Consider the following 17,744-nt stretch of genomic DNA (forward strand, 5'->3'; position numbering starts at 1 on the left):
CGTAATGTCCCCCATAGTCTCGTCTTCCTCCTTATCCGAGGAGGATTGCGGCAGGTGTCCTGCACTTCCTGCGTCGCCAGATAAGTCAGCATCTGCACTCATCTTGCGCAGGTCTGATTCCCATGAATATGATTTCAACGATCGCGCCGTATGGAGATGGAATAAATGAACCATGGAGATTGCTGTGTAATCGGTGCCCGCAGGAACGTGAATTAGTGCACTGATTCGCCGAGCCAACATACTGGGATGATGTTGTAGTGATGGCTCATCGTCTTCACAATCTGGGATGAAAGATGCATCGGCGGAACCAGGGACGTGTTCCGGGGAGGATATACTACCCGGGAGAGGAATACACGCTGAGCTGATAGGAGGGAGGAGCGCATATGTCGCGCAAGAGACATCTGCCAAAACAGCACCGGAGGGGATTCGTGCAGAGACGCGCGTGGAGGTTGTCGGAGACGGAGACATGATGCGTTTCATACTGTCATTGGAAGTGGGGCCAAGGAAAGTCCAAGGAAGTTCGTGCTCGATCGAGAGCAGCGTAACATGTAATGCGGGATGCTCGGTCGAGACAGAAGTTGCTATATCGAGTTGGGTGGTCCAAGCTAAATCAATGACGGAATATCAACACAAATGAACAAATAAAATGCTTTCACTACTTACCGTTGAGTTCGGTCGAACTCATAGCACCCATCTTCGCCACGACTATCCTCCACTCTACGTTGGCCCTAATGGAGAATGTGTGAACGAATGCCCACACTTGATTCACTACATATGTCTCCACCGCTTCTCCAGGTAATAACCAAGCACCTAGTTCATGCTCTTCGCCTCGTGCATCTATACACGCGGCAAGGAGCCACCGCCCACAAGGCGTTATCCTGTACCCAACGTGCAACAACGTGTATCGATCAACAACATCCAGAGAGAGTGGATGCGGCTCGAGCGCGAAAGTCACATGTGCTGCATGGCCTAATTCTCCGACAAGTGACGGGCGTGTGGAAGGACGTGAACGAACGAGTGAAAAAGCGGGTGCATGGAAGTAAGCCCGTGTACGTGTTCCGTGCGTGAACAATTTTCGGGACATCATTCGTTCAATTGGCTGGAGTACGCGATCGTACACACTGTCAACAAAATGCTCAAGTTCGGCGCGGCTGGTGCACGGGTCAGAGTGAATAGCCGTTGTGAGCGGCTCGGGGACGAAATGGAAGAGGATCTGGGCATCGATATGCGTCTTCGTAGTACGCTTCATGGCGGAGAAGAGGTGTCGAAGGGGCTGAGATGAAAGCGATATCATGGCAGGAGGAACAATGAAATAGAAGACGAGACTAGAAGAGAGTGCTGACAGGGGGAGAGTAGCGACAAAATTTACTGTACATATAATGAGCGCATCAACATAGGACAAAGTACCGGTGACATACCTAGCATCTTCTTTACAGCATCAAGTCGCACCGGGACAAGGCCAGCTCTTGTACAGCTGTCTGAATTACCGGCAGCGTGTTTCCCATAGTTCTTTGCCTGAAAATTTTAATGAGCACTTGGATGGCGTGATAGCCCGAAGTGCATACCGAATACGCTGCTGAGACTATGTCAAGCCACTGTGCAATCTCGCTTTCTCTTTCGTCCCCTCCACCCTCGAAGAACACGTATACAATCACGTCTTTCTTGCCAGACCGAGGACCAAGACCTAGCTTTTCCCAAAATCGCACCGCAGTTGGTAAAACTTGCACCACAGAATCAGACTTCCCCACCGCAAACATGGGAGGTTCCAACAACCGAAGCAAAACTTGAGAATGGTGCTCAGTTTTACAATCTACGATTCAGCATCAGATAAGGAATAAAGACGGCAAACGTCCAATGCTTACGCGGAACTACAAGCTGTTCAACATTGACACTTGACTGCGCAGAGGAAATGCTACCCAGAAGCCAGCTTACATACTTTACATCAGCCTGCCACACCTGCGTTGGCGGACTGGCCGAGGCTACAGACGCTACGGCATTGAGTTGCCAGGCATCGGCCCACGCACTGTTCTCGACAGCTTCCTTCATGAGTAACTGCGCCGCCGCCTCAAGAGATTTGGACTTCTCTGATGCGGCGCCGAGCACGGCAGCTGGGGAGACTGGAGTAGGCACTGACATAGGCGGGGTGCTGGCGGTGAGGTTATTGACCGCTGCCCCCGAAGGTCGGAGCGGCGAGCATAGAGGGAGTAAATGAGAATGATGGAACTGGGTCTGAAGTAAGACGGGGCCCATGGGAAGGTACGACGGGGGAGGTGTAGAAGGGCGTGCAGTCATCGCATCGTCTTCTTCCACCCACGGCTCCTCGTCTTCAGATACATCCGAGGTGGCGTCCGCCATTTCAACATCCGGTGACGGTGAACTGCTCTCCCACTCTTCGTGCTCCGTGACCCATGATGGAGACATCTTCCCATCTCGCATGCCCTGGTCGAAGCTCTTCCTTTTCACTCCAATTAGTTTGCGCACAATTCCGATGCGTGGATCCGTAGCCTCTGTATACTTGAGCTTCCATCCACTCGCCCATGATGGCACCGACGCAAAGACTATAGGCTCCGTACGGTCCTCCTCGTCAGGTGGACTAGGCAGTGCAAACTTTCCAATGGCGTATTTGCCGTCAGCTAGTCTATGACTCAGTGCGAAGGGAATGGGGTCAAACACACTCGGACCGCAGCCTTCGTACTGTCGAGGATCGTCCTGATCGGACAGCTGCACTGAAGGGGTCACAGGAGCAGACTGGGTTGATGGCGTCCTCGTCGGAGTTGGGGGGACCAAATCTGGGGGAGCTGAGATGTAATCCCCACGACGGTGAAAATCGCTACCACGAGGGGTGAATCCTTCGATAGGAGAACCGACGACCCAGGGCGACGACTGGTTGGATACAGCAGCAGGAGGACCAGGGCCGGAAAAAAGTATACCATCGCCCGCGAGAGGAGGTGGAAGACCAAGAGGTGGAAGACCAAGAGGTGCAGGACCTGCAGCCACAGTATGGCCCATGCCCATATCCATCGCGCTAGTAACTGGCACAGTACCCACTGAACGAGCATTCGCTGCCGGCGTGTCGAAGAAATCGAAGTCGTCATCAGTGAAGATGCCGAATCCGTCGTCCTTGTCAAAGTCGCCTGCAGCCTCATCGCCATTGCGTTCGCCGCCTATCGAATCGATGTTCATGCCACTGAAACCCATGTCGTAGTCTATGTTGTCTATGTTCATTTCCAGGAACCCGTTGGAAGGCTGGGACCAGGTTGCATCGAACGTGCCGAAGGGATCGAACGAAGACGTCGCAGATGGCTCGGTTTCTTGTCGCGGGGTTACAGATGGCACTGGCTCCTCGGGAACTGAGGAAGTTGTATCAGTTACTGCTTGTGCAGCAAACTGAATTGCATCATCCGACTCCGGAAGGTCTGAGGCCGACGGTGGAGGAGAGAAAAGCGATTCGAGAGAATCCTCAGACGATATTGCAGGCTCAGTCTCCTGATCTACCATAGCCTCGTCCGCCGGAGGCTGAGGGGCGACGGCAATCGCAGGGGTAGGAGCTTCCTCGACCTTCGGGGATCTGGGTGCAGGTGGTACAGACGATGGTGGCACGCTCGGAACAGCGCCCGCCGTACTGGTACTTCCGGCTCTCGTTCTGGTACTCCCAATTTCTCTCTCCCTCTTGATTCGTTCTCGTTCGCGCTCCCTTTCCTTGGCTACTGCATCAACATAGTTACTCACCTCCGCAGCAACCTGCCGGAAGTCTCTCACATGAGGCTTCGTCGTGAATGTCAGAGTACTGAACGCGCGAACAGCATCGCTCGAAGGAGACGAAATGAGAGTGGGAGGATGACGAAGCGTGCTTAACAGAGGATGGGGTGTGCTCGAGCGGGTCTTAGCATCTGATGAAGACAGAAACGAGGATGAACTAGGTCCACCGGAAGGTATTGGGGCTGCGGGAGGAGGAGGCGAGGCTTGCAATTGGGCCGGTAGCTCAGGCGTCTGCTGAAGCGGCATGCGAGCATGAGGTGATGGCGAACTTGAATGGTACGCAAGACAAAGCCGTACGGGCCAGATGACTGGCATACCTTTATCCTCTCCTTGCTTGTTCTGGACAGATATCCATGCAATGATATACACCGGAAAATCCTTCTTCGCTGAAGTACCTATATTACTGGAAGGCGTATACTTCCAATTTCCTGCACCTAGACCAATGAGTGCTTCGTCAAACTGAGAAGTCAGTGCAGCCGTAGGACCGGCGTAGGAGCTCAAATAATAACCAGGCACACCATGCGGAAGGAGCGATATAGGAGTTCCAGACGGAAGAGGCAAGGAGCTGCACAAGGGCACGTAATATGTGGGCCGTAGAATGGGATGAATGGTCAAGCGTGCCGGCATCTGGGAAAGGTGCACCAGGATATGGCAGTATATGAGTGGTCTCATACGCGCAGGCTGATCCCATCCGGCACCCCATTCTGAGGAGGCGGAGGTAGGACCGAGAAGAAACCCGTCTTTCAAGCGCATCGCGGGACGGCCTGAATTGGACGCTGCTGCTATATCGTCAATCAATCTTTCGCGAACAGCTTGGAGGAACTGATGAACAGGTGTACGGAGAGAATTTCGTGGAAAAAGTTGCGCTGGCGTTTTCGCTGTCTGGGAATGATCCAAGCAATCGGGGCACGGAATTGCATGCTCAGAGCACGCAACTGAGCACGGATAGATGGTGGACGGTGTGAAAGTTGCTGACTCAGTCACTGAAAATAGAGTGTCAGATTCGTATACTCATGATTACCATGCGAGCGAAGTGATAGGTTATAATATCAATGTACCAGAGAAAACTGCTTCTCATAAGGGAGCTGAACTGTACGTCTGCATGCACTGTGGATATATGGCATATCCTAAGACCGCAAATACTGCAGCATCATGAGACACAGGTGCACCACATCATCGCGCATAACCAGGTGCGACATCTCCGAGAGACTCGAATCAAATACACGCAGACGAACTGGCCATGACCCCGTTCATGAAATAAGCAACCGATATGTCATGACCGATCGTGGTGCATGGACGAACAATCTTTATGAGGAGAAGACTCACATATCAATGCATCAAACTGCAAAGCTGCGAGGGCAGTATGTGACGCGGAAATATTGTCACTATAACTAAATGCAAAGACATAGAGCCTACAGATGTCCTTGGCGATGTAAACACTGGGTAAAAGAGAGTCCAGCACTGTAGACTGGCCGTTTCGTGATATGATTGTTCTGCGCGCGAGCTCGATGCAGTTGAGATGATCAGATGAATTCGTAGATGGCGGAGGAATGAAGACGGAGTACGCAATGAGCGGCCTATCGGCCAGTGAGATCACTGAAGTAAGCACCGGTGAAGCCAGGGAGATGGGAAGTGGAAACTGAGCGAGTACAGATGAACCAGTGCTGTCATAGGAAAGTGCGTGAGCCTTCGTCGCCATCGAAAGGACAGGAGAATCCGAGGTGAGAGATTAATGACTGCCACCTGAACTCGGTGTACGCAGCAGGATTTAGCTGCCGTTAAGTGGCGAAGCTCTCAGTCTCAAAGTACTGAAGGGAATGACCTCGAGCAGAAGCAGCTGGCAGTCGCAGTTTATCACTAGCACATCGTGTCTGACGATGAGGAATGAGCGGGATAGGCACCTGCCATCGACTCCGGACTCGCGAACCCCGACTTGCATAGGCGCGCAGGTCACGGTACTTCGGCAGATCCTGGTATTTTTTGTTCAAGATGACCTCAAATTTCCAAGTTGCTCGGACGTGCCCGTTCAAACGTCCAACGTTCACACCACCCACGAGAGTATGATGAACCGAGTCAGGCTCCGCATACCAGCAAGAATTTTTATAGGTCATATCCTATGCGACAAATCTCCCACCCATCAATCCCGTGGAAAAGCCGAAGATCGCTCAAGCTATGAGTATTGCTTCTGAATGAACTTCGCGATCGTCTGTAGTTGGATGTTGGACGTTCCCTCATAGATGGCACCCTTGTGGGAAGTGGTCAGTCAGACAAGAGGGGCGAGACCAGTGAACGACGTACAATCTTCGAGTCCCGCCAGTACTTCTCAATACCGGTCTCCCGCGTAAAGCCGACGCCACCCGCCCACTCGATCGCCGCCCCGGAGACGTGCTGCGCAACTTGGCTGGCATAGTACTTGGCTATGGCCGCCTCGCGGACGAACGAGCGGCCTTCCTCCTTCCTGCGTGCCGCGTTATATGTCAGCAGTCGCGCCGCCTCAATCTCAATTGCGGCCTCCGCCTGCTGGAACGCCATTCCCTGGAACGTGCCGACGGGCTGGCCGAACTGCGACCGCTGATACGTGTAAGGGACTGCCTTGTCAAACGCACCCTGTGCGAGACCGAGCATCTGCGCCGCAATGCCGATGCGACCTGCACGTGATGAGCATAACTCGGGCGGAACCATTATGCCCGTGCTTACCTTCGTTCAGAATTTCGATGGCAATCTGACCAAACAAGCCATGAGCGCGACGATGAAATGGAGGTGCTGATATCATACCTTGTACCCCTTACCCTCGCCACCAATGACGTTCTCCGCAGGGATGCGTAGGTCGTCAAAGCTCAGCGAGCAAGTGGACGAAGCACGGATACCGAGCTTCTGCTCCTTCTTCGCGATCTGGATGCCCATGTCCTTGTTAGCGACGAAGCAGGTGATGCCCTTGTAGCCCTTGCTCGGGTCCACGTTCGCAAAGATCAGGAAGATGTCGGCCTCATACGAGTTGGTGATCCACATCTTCGTGCCGTTAATCACCCAGTGATCTCCGTCCTTACGCGCACGCGTCTGCAGCGCGAAGGCGTCCGAGCCCGACGCGGGCTCCGAAAGGCAGAACGACCCAACCTGGATTGCTGGTCAGCGAAATGCGTGGTGCAGAGAGTAGGACGCGCCTTGGACTCGGCAAGCTCTGGAAGATATTTATCCTTCTGCTCCTTAGTCCCGTACTTGCGGAAGATCGTGTTGACGAGCGTGTTGTGGACGTCGCACAGGACGGACACAGATGGGTCGACCTTGGCGAGCTCTTCAATTGCGATGATGGCGGACGTGAAAGACGACTCAGCACCGCCGTAGTCCGCGCTAGTCTCGATACCCATGAGCTGAGAATATGAGATTCAATTAGTCCTGCTGATAAACGCGTAACTAATTCGCAAGAAGTTGTAGAATTGATACAATTTTACTACGTCCAGTGTATCCACAACAGAGGTGAGACAACATTTCACAGATAAATGCACGTACCCCTTGCTCAAAAAGGCCCTTGATGACGGAGGGGTCCATTAACTCTGCCTCATCCATGTCACGCACTTTAGGAGCAATGACCTCCTGTGCGAATCGTGCGACTATACAACACGCAGTTCAGCTAACAATCCATGATTCCTGGCGATGAATATCGCAAGCAGACGTACCGGACTCGCGGAGCATCTGTTCCTCCTCGGTGAACGTGTCGAGAGAGTTCAGAACGCCCTCCGAGGCGCGTGCATGCGAGCACGAGAATGACCTACTGAGAGCCAAAGGTAAGAACTACTAGAAGTCTCACCGCAAATCCGCCCGAGCTGGTTCTCATACAGCTCGTCCGGCTCGATTGGCAGATGCCCAATAAATAGATGACGGTTCCAGTGCATCAAAGCGAACGAACCTTGAAGAGACATTGGAAGCCAACGCCGCGCTACGCAGGCGCGATGCAGAGGGCTTGATGACACGAGCAGCTGTGCGCAACATGGCGATGGGAGAGGGTCGCTGTAGGGGAAAAGTAGGCCGACGGCGAGTTTGTGCTCCCCAGACCGGCCGCCCCGCTCAGTACTAACGGGTCAGAATCTGGGGTAATCACGTGGATAAGCGCCCGCTGCACTCCGCCTCGGAAGACGCACATACCCGGACCTCACGGAAAACATAACGTATGTTTTATGTAGATCTTACAAGGACGTGGACCAGGATAAATAACGACGGCGATGAAGAGAGTAGAGCAGTATCGTAAGGAAAACTCATTTGAAAGACGTGCATAAGGATCTAGAATTACCATGACCATACTAACTATGAATGTGCAGTATATCCGTGGCGCAGCATAAGCAGAACAAACAACATCAAGAACAGCATAGCACATGGAAAATAAAGGAGTCTCCAAGTGTCAACCAACAAACTGCAAGGAAGAATACATCACAAAAAGTAGAACTTATCTCCACACCCATAGCTCACGAGCCCTCCGATGGCTTGGGACCATCTTCACCGCTTGGTCGTCCTCTCTCGGCAGGGGTGCCTCTCGTCAATCCTGCAGCAGCGAATCCTCTTGCGGCAAACGCGCCCCGGCCGCCTCGCCCACGCCCACCAAAGCCTCTCAGAGGACCCCCATTCTCCGCGTTGCGCGACTCCTTATCCGTCGCTTGTTTCAGCTCCGGTATAGCATCATTCAACTTCTGCAAAATGAGGTGACGATGCATCAGTAGATTGATAAAAGAGCGCAGGATGCGAGATAACATACTTCTCCCTGCTTCTCCAAGCCAGCCTTCATAGCGTCCTCATCTCCGAACTCCACATATACCATCTTTTGCGCGCGTCCAGGGAAGTTCTGCGGGTAATTGACGCGCGTAATCTGTATTATGGATAAGTTAATCTGCGTTACCTTTGTATTTTAACGCTGCACTTACCCCAACCTTGGCCTCCCCGAAGAATTCCCTCACCTCTTGCTCACCTGCAGGCACTGTCATCCTCATGAAGATCGTCCATGGATTCCTAGCCGGCCTTCTACTCGTGGGCGTTCTGCCGCCCGTACTCTCCGTCGCAGGAGACGTCACCCCGTCCTCCCGCGGCGGTGCAGATCCAGATGGTACTTCCGGCGTAGCCTTACCGGACTTGGGTTGTAGGGGAACGTCCACCTCACTTTTCTCCGCTGCGGCGGGGGATGTGGGGCTGCTGGCACTAGGGCCGGAGGGCGCTGTATCACCCGGCCCTTCCTTCTCCTTAGCGGCTGCAGCCTCGCGTTCAACACGTTCCTGCTGCTTCCGCTCCTTCTTTCTCTCCCGCTTCAAGCGCTCTTTTTCTGCCTTGTCTAGACCTGCTGTGCTGTTCGGTGCACCATTGAGCCTGGGATCCCTGGGGGTCTCGCGCCCAGAGACACTTTGCGACTGTGGCGGCGGCGGGGTAGAGGTCGTTGACTTGGTGGCGAAATGAGGAGGAAGGGGCTTTTCGGACGCAATTGGTGTACCAGTTGCTCTCGAAGAAGGCCCACCACCGGCAGAGGCAGGGAGCGCAGATGCAGCCGTGCTTGGGGTACCTGCAGTGGCAGTAGACGGCGTCGCAGTGCGGCGATATGCATAGTTGAAACCTGTATAACCTTCAGAAAAAATAAAGTATGACACATGAGTGTGGTACTACACACCTTGGCTCTTCAATTCGGCGCTGACCCGCCCGTCTTTGATATCGAGTACGAGCGAGCCGTACGCGGCGTCACACAAGTTCCAATTCCAGCAGTTTTTCCAAGCGGGCTCTTCGCCAGGGAACTGTCCGGGCCCGGGCTGCGTCGCGTGTGATTGCGGCGGTATGCGTTCAACGACGGAGAACGCCTTGTCGAGGAGCACCCTCTGGGGCTCGTCAATAACCGCGTCCACCTGACTCTTCACGGTCTCCCACACTTTGTCGAAGCCCTCCTTGCCGATCAGCAACTTGTGCCGCAGACCGTCAAAGTCGCCCTGCACGCTAAACTCGTTGTACGAGGACGCGTACCGGAAGTGCAGCCCCGCGGAGATCGTCAGGTCCGCCTTGAGCACGAGTCCGAGCTGATTTATAATCCCCTCCCGCCCTGGGCTCGCGTGCGTCACCAGCAGCCGCGTCTCCGTCGGGTCGAACACTCGCTGCGCCGTGTCCACCAACTCCCCTATCTGTAGCGCCGTCGTCCACATCGTGCCCTGCCCGCCCGCGATCGTCGCTTTCCCGTCCCCGTTGTCGAACATCTTGTGAGGCACCAGGGCCCCGCCCAGCCCGAGCAGCCGCAGCTTCACCCCGCCGATGTCTATGCACCGCGTCGTCGCCTCGTCGATGACGTGCAGGTTCTCGATCTCGTACGTGCCCAGCCGGAATTTCTCCAGCACGTTGACATCCTCGCACGCACCCCATACTGTAAACACCGGCACCTGCAGCTTGATCTGGCCCGACAGCAGTAGGGGGAACTCAGATAGCAGCGAGATGGTCACCGTCGAGCGAATCACCGACGGCGGATTGTCGTTCGATAGTAGATGGTTCCGCTGCGCCGTCGGAATGAGCGGCGAGTACATCGTGAGGTGGCGGAGAGTCCTCTCATTGATTCTTTCAAGGCTGTGTGCCTCTGCAAGCGATTAGGACGAATGTTGGTCCAAAATACGACCCTGTACACACCAAAGAAACCAAAATCTCCGGTATGAATGATTGCAGACGCATTAGCCTCTCGAGCGAGATCATTTAGCGCAGAAAGGCGACCACGAATATCGGCAATGCATAGGAGTCGGCCATGGCTGGTGTCAAATACTTTTGTCTGTGTGTTCACCTGGTGGGGGCGACTAGTTGGCGATATCGCTGGTCGAGTTGAAGTTGAAGCAGGGCGAGAAACAGGCTGCATTTTGTGCGCGATGGAGGTGAGCAGAAAGACAGTCGTTCAAAGCAAAATTTGTTTGCCGACATCCCAAATTTGGGAGTTGTCACCTCTATAAGGGAGGTACTTTATTCTCACTTATTTTCAGATCTAATCGGGAGTGTCCAACATGGGCGTGTCCGCGCCTGCCTGCCCTGGTTTGCTCTTGACCGGCTGCAGTTGGCCATTAATCTTTCCCGTCGAGTCATCCAGGTAAGTAGTATCATGGTTTTGCTAGGGAGGTTACATCGTACAAAAACACTTTGCTCGCGACGTCGCCACTTAGGTCTTTATGAAAATCTCGTACATGATGTGGACCACTGTCACTCTTTTGACTCTTAGCGTATACGCTGTGGCTCTACCTGTCTTGCAGGTTCGCCAGAGTAGTGGATCATGGTGTGCAAATCTTGGTGGTGGCGCATTCGACACAGCGCGGAACTTCACGCTCTCCGCATTCAATGCCACTACTCCGGATTCAGGTGGCGCTCAACTCGTACTCGGTCAAGCGGGGAGCACAGAGGGGAAGGAGTTCGGAGTGCTTTCGGTCTGTTGTCTTGATATATCTCTGGAAAAACTTCTAACGTTCTCGCGGTGACACGTAGACATTCGCTTCCTATCCTTATAACCAGTTTCCGAGCTTCTCTCTCAACAGTGGCGCACTACTGCCAAACTACGAGGAATCAGGAATGTACTCTTCTGATCTCAGTGTTGCTGCTGGTTCGCCACCCACGTTTGAGTACTCGACGCAGTCTCAGGATCTCGACCCGAGTGCTCAAATCTACTGTGCTGTGGTGAGTTGAGCAGCTTCCTACGCCTGTACACTAAGGGCTGACCGCCGCTATATAGGCCGACACGGATCCTAATGGAGGCTCGATGTACCCTATGCTTGCTGTCAACGAGCAGACAGACGGCTTCTCTCTCTGCCTCACGGGTGACGGCGCAAATGCGCAGAACAATGTGGTCTTCCAACCAACTGCAGACAATAATGGAGAGTACGTCTACTCCAGCTGCTATCCCGTATTCGTGCGCCTTCTCGGTCTGGATTGATGGACATGGACATGGACATCGAACTTTTACACGGACCTTACATACTCTATAAGCATCGCTTTAACCCTAAATAACTTCTACTTTTTTGTTTTGCTGCGCTGATACCTGTCTGTGAGATGTCTGCTGCCTTCGTTCCTTCTGTCTCAATACATTCATCAGCGGCACATGATGGTCTCATTCGAAGGAAATCTGAAGATATCACAAGTCGCGTTCCTCAAACACGCGACGAGTTGCTGGGTTGATGTAGTTTCTGTCTCAATATGACAGAGTAGTATATACAGGTCACTTAAATCCCAGTACCGCAAGTGTTTCGACACGCAGATGTCAGACACATGGTTCAGAAGTCCACTATGTCCTCGCTGCTACTGTACAACACACATGTAATTATTAAGTGAAGATACACTAGTACTGTTTGCCAAGAACACAATACATAAGTTAAATTTGTAGACCAGCTCATGCGACTTCCGATGATGCGTCTGTCAGCAGTGATTACAATGTGTGGCCATCACTGCTTACCGTGTCCATCAAGGCTCCACCATCTGTTCGACCATAGTATGGACCTCGATCCCGCCTTTGCTACCGCGACTCCGGTCACCATGTCCCAACTTCGTCTACCAAGTTCGCAACGCTGGTCAATACCCTGAACACGAGGAAGACAACTACACTTGCCAGGGAAACAACTTCGGAGTCGGTGTCAACAAAGTCGGACTCTTTGACCGAAGAGAGTGGTGGGATTCGCAATGGAAGATGGAGCTGTTGTTTACCGGACGTCGCGGCAAGACTCGAATCGTCCATTGCACGACCCATAATAGACTGCCTACTATTCAGTCTGTTAGGAATAGTCAGTTACAGTGATCTGCAGAACAGAGTTGAGGCATCATGACATACGTAGCAAGGAACGTGTTGCTATAGGCTACGTTATGTGGTGTCAGTAAACGGACAGTAGGCGCAGTGAGGTCCAACATACCCTTAGAGATAGTCACAATGAAGGCCTCAAAAATGAGCGTGCTCGGGGATACCAGGTACTAGCAAACGAATAAGCCAAAAATACAGGTACAGTAACGCCACGCGTACTGACCGCGATCATTCCACCCATGCTGACCATGCTGCAATAATTCGAGATGAGCGCTGAATATTCAACACACACAGAATTATTGCATACGTGGGAAGTAGTCCGCTATTGATGGTGTAAATTGTTAAGAAAGTAATAATCTTGTCTGTCCTACAATTCGGCCACGCAAAACGTCAACGACTCGTTACTGGAGGCGGAAAGCACAACGACACTCACTTGCCAAATCCAGTTCGACTCTTGTACAGTAAGACACATATAGTAGCAGAAATTCCAAGATCAAGCGCGACCGTCACGACATCTGCAGTGATGGACATCCACTTTAAACGGTGTACGTCAGACATATCGGCCTCGCAGCGCATAATGTGGAACCCACGCGCAGGTCTCGGTCATCGGTCCAGAGAGAATGGGAACCCTTGTGCAATCTGCAGTGCAGTCAACTTATATGCTCAGCTGTCAGATGTCGGTCATTACCCACATTGTTCCCACAGAGGCTGTAGAATGATTTGTGAGCGGTCTTCCAGTGGAGTCACTGAGAGATACTCACCGAAGCTGATGCCTAGTGAGGGACGGCTTAAGCTAATTTCCAAAATCATGGAAAATCAACGACTACTCACCAAACGGCACGAAAGCGATAACTGACTTGATGACGATCAGCAATATCCTGTGCACAAAGGCGTAATACTTACGAGGATAATGGCGAAAGATGCTAGTCTTCTGTCCACTGTACCAGTAAATCGTCAGAAGACGAAGATAAGCGCATAAAACGGTCTTACACTTCCAAATACGAGATGAAAGGAAGCTGCAAGAAGATTCAGTACATACGTATGAAATGGGTTTCAGGTGTGCATACAGGTGAACAATGAGAGCTATGGTTCCCTGGAGTCACGTAAGTCGTAGCGCACTACGATTGCATATAAATACTCACAGATACTGCTGGTTCGGCCTTCAATGTAAATGGTCAATCATGGAAAAATAGAGAATACACAGAAGCCGGAAATAACGCACTGCGACACCCCTAGACATCTATAGTTCAGTACACAATCTCCTCGGGTTTCAATCGGTAAGAATTGGCGACTCACCAGTTTATATACATAAGAGCTAGTGGATTCCCGAAGTCTTTGATAACATACATGTATACTGCGAATGACACCATTGCCAAGGATAGAGTGTCTAGCGCCCATACAAATGCAACCTAAAAACGCTCGGTCTAGCTCAAGACACACTTGTCATTGTAGCGATACGCACCAAGAATTTAAATAAACCTCTATCCTTCGGATATGTCGTGTACTTCAAACCAGTCAGCATAGTCATCAGGCATGCGAGGATAAGAAGGACAAGTACATAAAAAATCGTCTGCAGTGTCGTGATACCGTGAAATCTGATGGGTGCGTGGGTCAGTGAGCTAGCAACGACTTGGAGACCAGAGTGCTTACATAGCAGCAAGCAGGATGCCAATGAACAATGCCCCCATCGTTGGATCGAGGTTCATGGTGGCAATTGCGCCGAGGGGAATCGAGGGCGGCGAGGAGGACATAGTGCTTACTGGGCTCGCGGAAAGTCAGGACAATGTCCAGACAGGTGCATCACTGAGAGGATACTCGTATTTATCTGTCATCCAACGTAGCTGGATCATTCGGCAATGATGCGGTTCAGGACCGATCAAACATGCTGGAACTGGAATCACAAAATCAGTACATCAAACCTCTGGCATGCTCGGATACCAGGGACGCAGAGGCAACGTAATCCAGAAACCAGCATCGGCCAGATCATTATTCATGGAAGGTCATACAAAGAAGCAATATATCCACCAAGATGGGACGAGGAGATCTCTCTAATTGACATACAGTGCGAGTATCTGACCTTGTCCGAGCGGAGGAGCATAGCCAGTTGGGCGTCGGTGGCGCGCGATCCTGATGGTGATGCGGCAGGCTCAAACTCCGGCTGACGCGACTCCGGAGCATAAATGTTACTTCCTCGTTGCAGTATCGCCGCAAGTAAGGGAAGGTAAGCCCAAGGAATTTATTAAAGAGGAAACTAATCGCCTAAACATACACGGGATGCAGATCGGGGCGATTCTGTGGCGAGCCGCAAGAGGCATGCAAAAATCAAATTCCGCACATGAGGTCAGAAAATCCAGTTAAGGACAAGCCCCCTCCCTCCGTGGGAATGTGCCCTATATATGGAAGGCGAGGAACTACAAAAAAGGATTACATAAGTATGTCACCTGTTTGTTAGCTGTGTGACCCGACATCACACCTACTAAGCGCCCGACCCCGACCGCCCCGCCACCGCCGGCCGAACACCACCCGCCGATACGCGCTGCAAGCTCTCCTTTGCGATAGGTTTCAACTGTAAGGCTGGAACTCATGAGAATAAGCCTTCACTCACCTCCTACTAGCAGTTTCTTAGGTGGAAATAATTTTCGGTTAAGGGCCTCTTGGCGAGCCGGGTGCAAATGGCTCCCGACCCTCGGATCGAATGAGTACCGTCTCTCTCGCGCGGCCAGCTTTCGGGCCCCGCGTCTCATATTCACTGGCAACTTGGACAGCTCGGTCAATGATTCGCGACCATTCTTACAAGAATACCTGTACGTATATGTGCTGCTGTTTCTCGGTTTGAACTGTCCTTTAACTGAACAAGACCTCTCGCGTACTGCTATTCAGAATCTCTTAGGGTCGACTGCCGAACATATGGTTCACCCCACCAAGGCAGCGCCAAAGAGTGTTGTTTCTGACGTCTGTCACAATTCCTACTCATCTACAATTACAGCGTTATCTTCGACTTTGACTCCTCTCGTATTTCAGCACTCTACTGAAGCTTCTTCAAATACTCCTCCACGACCTCGACGATAACTTCATGGTCCTCCTGCATCGTCAGACCACTTACCACGATTACTCCGACGACACCTTCCACTCCACGTACTTTCACCGGCATGCCTCCACCGTGGATCGCATACTCGCCTGCGCGCGGCCCCAGCTGGCTTTTACTCGCGAAGAGTGCCTCGTTGCCGTTGAACTTGAGGTGCAGCGCGTACGTGCTCGAACCCCACCGGAGCACTGCTGCACGCTTTCGCGCAACCCACTGGTCATTGTCTGCCTGCGTGCCGGAACCGGTCGCGGCATGGAAAAGTAGCTGGTTGCTGTTCGCCAGCGTGATGTTTACGACGGCGGGCTTGGGCGACGCCGCCTGAAGCCTGGTGCGAATGAGGCAGCCAAGGTCGAAAGCGATCTGCGCGGTGAAGGACGGAAAGATGAGCCTCTCTTCCTGCGCAGCGACCGACACGAGCTGGATGTTGGTGACATGAGTAGACAGCCAGGGCTGTTGTATGTTTTGTTTCGTAAAAAAAAGAAAACATACGTCTGTTGGAGCCGAGCGGATTGGACTGAACGACATCTTGAGTGTTCAGATGCAAGATGCTTGGTGAGAGTGGACGGACGTTTTCGTCCTCCGAATATCATCCGGCGTCATTGTCACGGGCGAACGACGATCAAGACGATCTTGATCTCGAGGATTCTCCGGAGTGTGATCCGGCCCGAACAGCCGTTCCATATTCGGTGAAGAAATATTGCAACGCGTTTGCAGTGCGGAAACACGCATGACCCAGGGGCTGAGTCCTGCTATCAGCTATAGCTCCCTCTCGACCTCACCCACACCTGCCGACACTTGGTCTGTTTGCAACACCAGTTCAAGTCAAGAATGCTTACTGTCCAGTCACGGTATGTGATGTCTCCTTCCTCTGCGCAGAGATCTCACCCCGATGATATGTCCAATAGTATTCAATCCAAAATATGCACAGACGTGACCCTTATTGGGGAATGTCCATGTCGTCGCTCAGTCAACTATTCCCATGTCCATCGCACGAAGGACGATGGTGGAACCCGTCGATCATGCGAGTATTGCAGTTCTTTGGATTTTGGGATCACCCTACTCCGTGCTGCATGCACATTGCCTCCTAACGCCAAGAAACGTTTGGTCCAAATAATCTGCCCCCGATTATCCTGGAGCGCCAAAGCAGAGACCATTCGTGTATCCAAAGAACATACGGCGAATGTATTTGAGACCAAGATGATCCAAGTCCTCGATGTTACGAGCGACTGCAACTATTATTCGGATTGCATCAGCGCGGAATCGAAATCATTGGAGATCCAAGCGGAAAGCAACACTGTCCGCACTCTTCGTATTCCACCCGCTGTGGAGACTCGTCAGTTCGGATGCATTGATGAGCTGAAAGGAGAAGAGTTTATGAGCGCGTGGGCCGATTGCTATCGTCGTGAGTATGTTTTATTCATGGGATGCATGCAACTCATTTTCTGCCAGGTCACTTTCATCTCTGGTCCATTGGCATACGACGTAGCGACATCAGTCTGCGCAATTTGATGTACGATCGTGCCACCAAGCGCGGCATATTGAGCGACCTTGATCTCAACGTCGCGCGTTCTCCAGGATCCTTGACGCCGTGCGGCAAGAATCGTACCGTGACTGTCCCGTTTATGGCACTGGATTTGCTAACCCAAGATTATTACTCTGAGAAAATCACTCACCTTTATCGCCACGATGTGGAGTCGTTCATCTGGGTCCTTCCTTATGTTCTGCTACGTGACACGAACCCGGCAGTCGTGGACTCATGGAACACTGGGAGATTTTATCTATGCGAGTTCGGAAAGGAGATGTTTTTGAGAAACCTTCACTGGTATCAGGAGGCGAGGCCTCCCAATGATCATCCATGGACGGTGGGGTATGCCCTCGTCAAATGGTTGTGTGACAAGCGCCGGAGCAGCACCGATGCTCGACTTGTTGACAATAGCGACTCGGTGTACGACCTGTGGAATGATCCATCGATGGATGCGGCTCGCAAGATCTTCCACGAAGTCGAAGATCTCCTTTGACCGCTGGAGCGCGTTGAAGCTGCGTTTACGATCTATCGTCCCAGTTGTACGCATACAACCAGATACAGCGCTCCATGTTGAGTTGGGCTAGGGACTGAACGGAGCTCTGTGAGGT

At 52.3% G+C, this 17,744-nt stretch overlaps 7 protein-coding genes across 7 annotated transcripts; 2 read left to right on the forward strand and 5 right to left on the reverse strand.

The window, feature by feature from the left end:
- Window positions 1-212: 212 nt before the first annotated feature.
- Window positions 213-5,458, reverse strand: SCP_0201140 (hypothetical protein; the record flags this gene model as incomplete). Its single annotated transcript, XM_027754029.1, has 7 exons — window positions 213-361; window positions 417-605; window positions 664-1,368; window positions 1,419-1,515; window positions 1,566-1,810; window positions 1,863-4,742; window positions 5,086-5,458. The coding sequence occupies 7 exons, from the start codon at window positions 5,456-5,458 to the stop codon at window positions 213-215; spliced, it is 4,638 nt and encodes a 1,545-aa protein (XP_027609830.1).
- Window positions 5,459-5,929: 471 nt separating this feature from the next.
- SCP_0201150 (Short/branched chain specific acyl-CoA dehydrogenase, mitochondrial) lies at window positions 5,930-7,746 on the reverse strand (the record flags this gene model as incomplete). Its single annotated transcript, XM_027754030.1, has 8 exons — window positions 5,930-6,004; window positions 6,058-6,407; window positions 6,457-6,481; window positions 6,535-6,873; window positions 6,921-7,127; window positions 7,267-7,367; window positions 7,434-7,528; window positions 7,664-7,746. 8 exons carry the CDS (start codon window positions 7,744-7,746, stop codon window positions 5,930-5,932), a joined length of 1,275 nt encoding a protein of 424 aa, XP_027609831.1.
- Window positions 7,747-8,216: 470 nt separating this feature from the next.
- On the reverse strand, window positions 8,217-10,612 carry SCP_0201160 (Uncharacterized protein; the record flags this gene model as incomplete). Its single annotated transcript, XM_027754031.1, has 5 exons — window positions 8,217-8,438; window positions 8,504-8,614; window positions 8,670-9,346; window positions 9,401-10,342; window positions 10,393-10,612. 5 exons carry the CDS (start codon window positions 10,610-10,612, stop codon window positions 8,217-8,219), a joined length of 2,172 nt encoding a protein of 723 aa, XP_027609832.1.
- A 319-nt stretch (window positions 10,613-10,931) lies between these two features.
- Window positions 10,932-11,671, forward strand: SCP_0201170 (hypothetical protein; the record flags this gene model as incomplete). Its single annotated transcript, XM_027754032.1, has 3 exons — window positions 10,932-11,168; window positions 11,227-11,415; window positions 11,471-11,671. The coding sequence occupies 3 exons, from the start codon at window positions 10,932-10,934 to the stop codon at window positions 11,669-11,671; spliced, it is 627 nt and encodes a 208-aa protein (XP_027609833.1).
- Window positions 11,672-12,195: 524 nt separating this feature from the next.
- SCP_0201180 (hypothetical protein) lies at window positions 12,196-14,277 on the reverse strand (the record flags this gene model as incomplete). The annotated part of the gene is made up of 20 exons (XM_027754033.1): window positions 12,196-12,282; window positions 12,341-12,500; window positions 12,560-12,584; window positions 12,639-12,696; window positions 12,750-12,777; window positions 12,834-12,893; window positions 12,960-13,060; window positions 13,117-13,165; window positions 13,219-13,234; window positions 13,288-13,299; window positions 13,358-13,382; window positions 13,430-13,464; window positions 13,517-13,542; window positions 13,594-13,619; window positions 13,669-13,686; window positions 13,749-13,758; window positions 13,823-13,935; window positions 13,989-14,030; window positions 14,085-14,121; window positions 14,177-14,277. 20 exons carry the CDS (start codon window positions 14,275-14,277, stop codon window positions 12,196-12,198), a joined length of 1,029 nt encoding a protein of 342 aa, XP_027609834.1.
- Window positions 14,278-15,551: 1,274 nt separating this feature from the next.
- On the reverse strand, window positions 15,552-16,136 carry SCP_0201190 (UPF0303 protein; the record flags this gene model as incomplete). The annotated part of the gene is made up of 2 exons (XM_027754034.1): window positions 15,552-16,028; window positions 16,101-16,136. The coding sequence occupies 2 exons, from the start codon at window positions 16,134-16,136 to the stop codon at window positions 15,552-15,554; spliced, it is 513 nt and encodes a 170-aa protein (XP_027609835.1).
- Window positions 16,137-16,808: 672 nt separating this feature from the next.
- Window positions 16,809-17,629, forward strand: SCP_0201200 (hypothetical protein; the record flags this gene model as incomplete). The annotated part of the gene is made up of 2 exons (XM_027754035.1): window positions 16,809-17,013; window positions 17,061-17,629. The coding sequence occupies 2 exons, from the start codon at window positions 16,809-16,811 to the stop codon at window positions 17,627-17,629; spliced, it is 774 nt and encodes a 257-aa protein (XP_027609836.1).
- Between the last annotated feature and the right edge of the window lie 115 nt (window positions 17,630-17,744).

This window comes from Sparassis crispa (genome assembly GCF_003851025.1).
Source record: "Sparassis crispa DNA, contig_000001F, whole genome shotgun sequence".
In the NCBI taxonomy this organism is placed as follows: Eukaryota; Fungi; Basidiomycota; class Agaricomycetes; order Polyporales; family Sparassidaceae; genus Sparassis; species Sparassis crispa.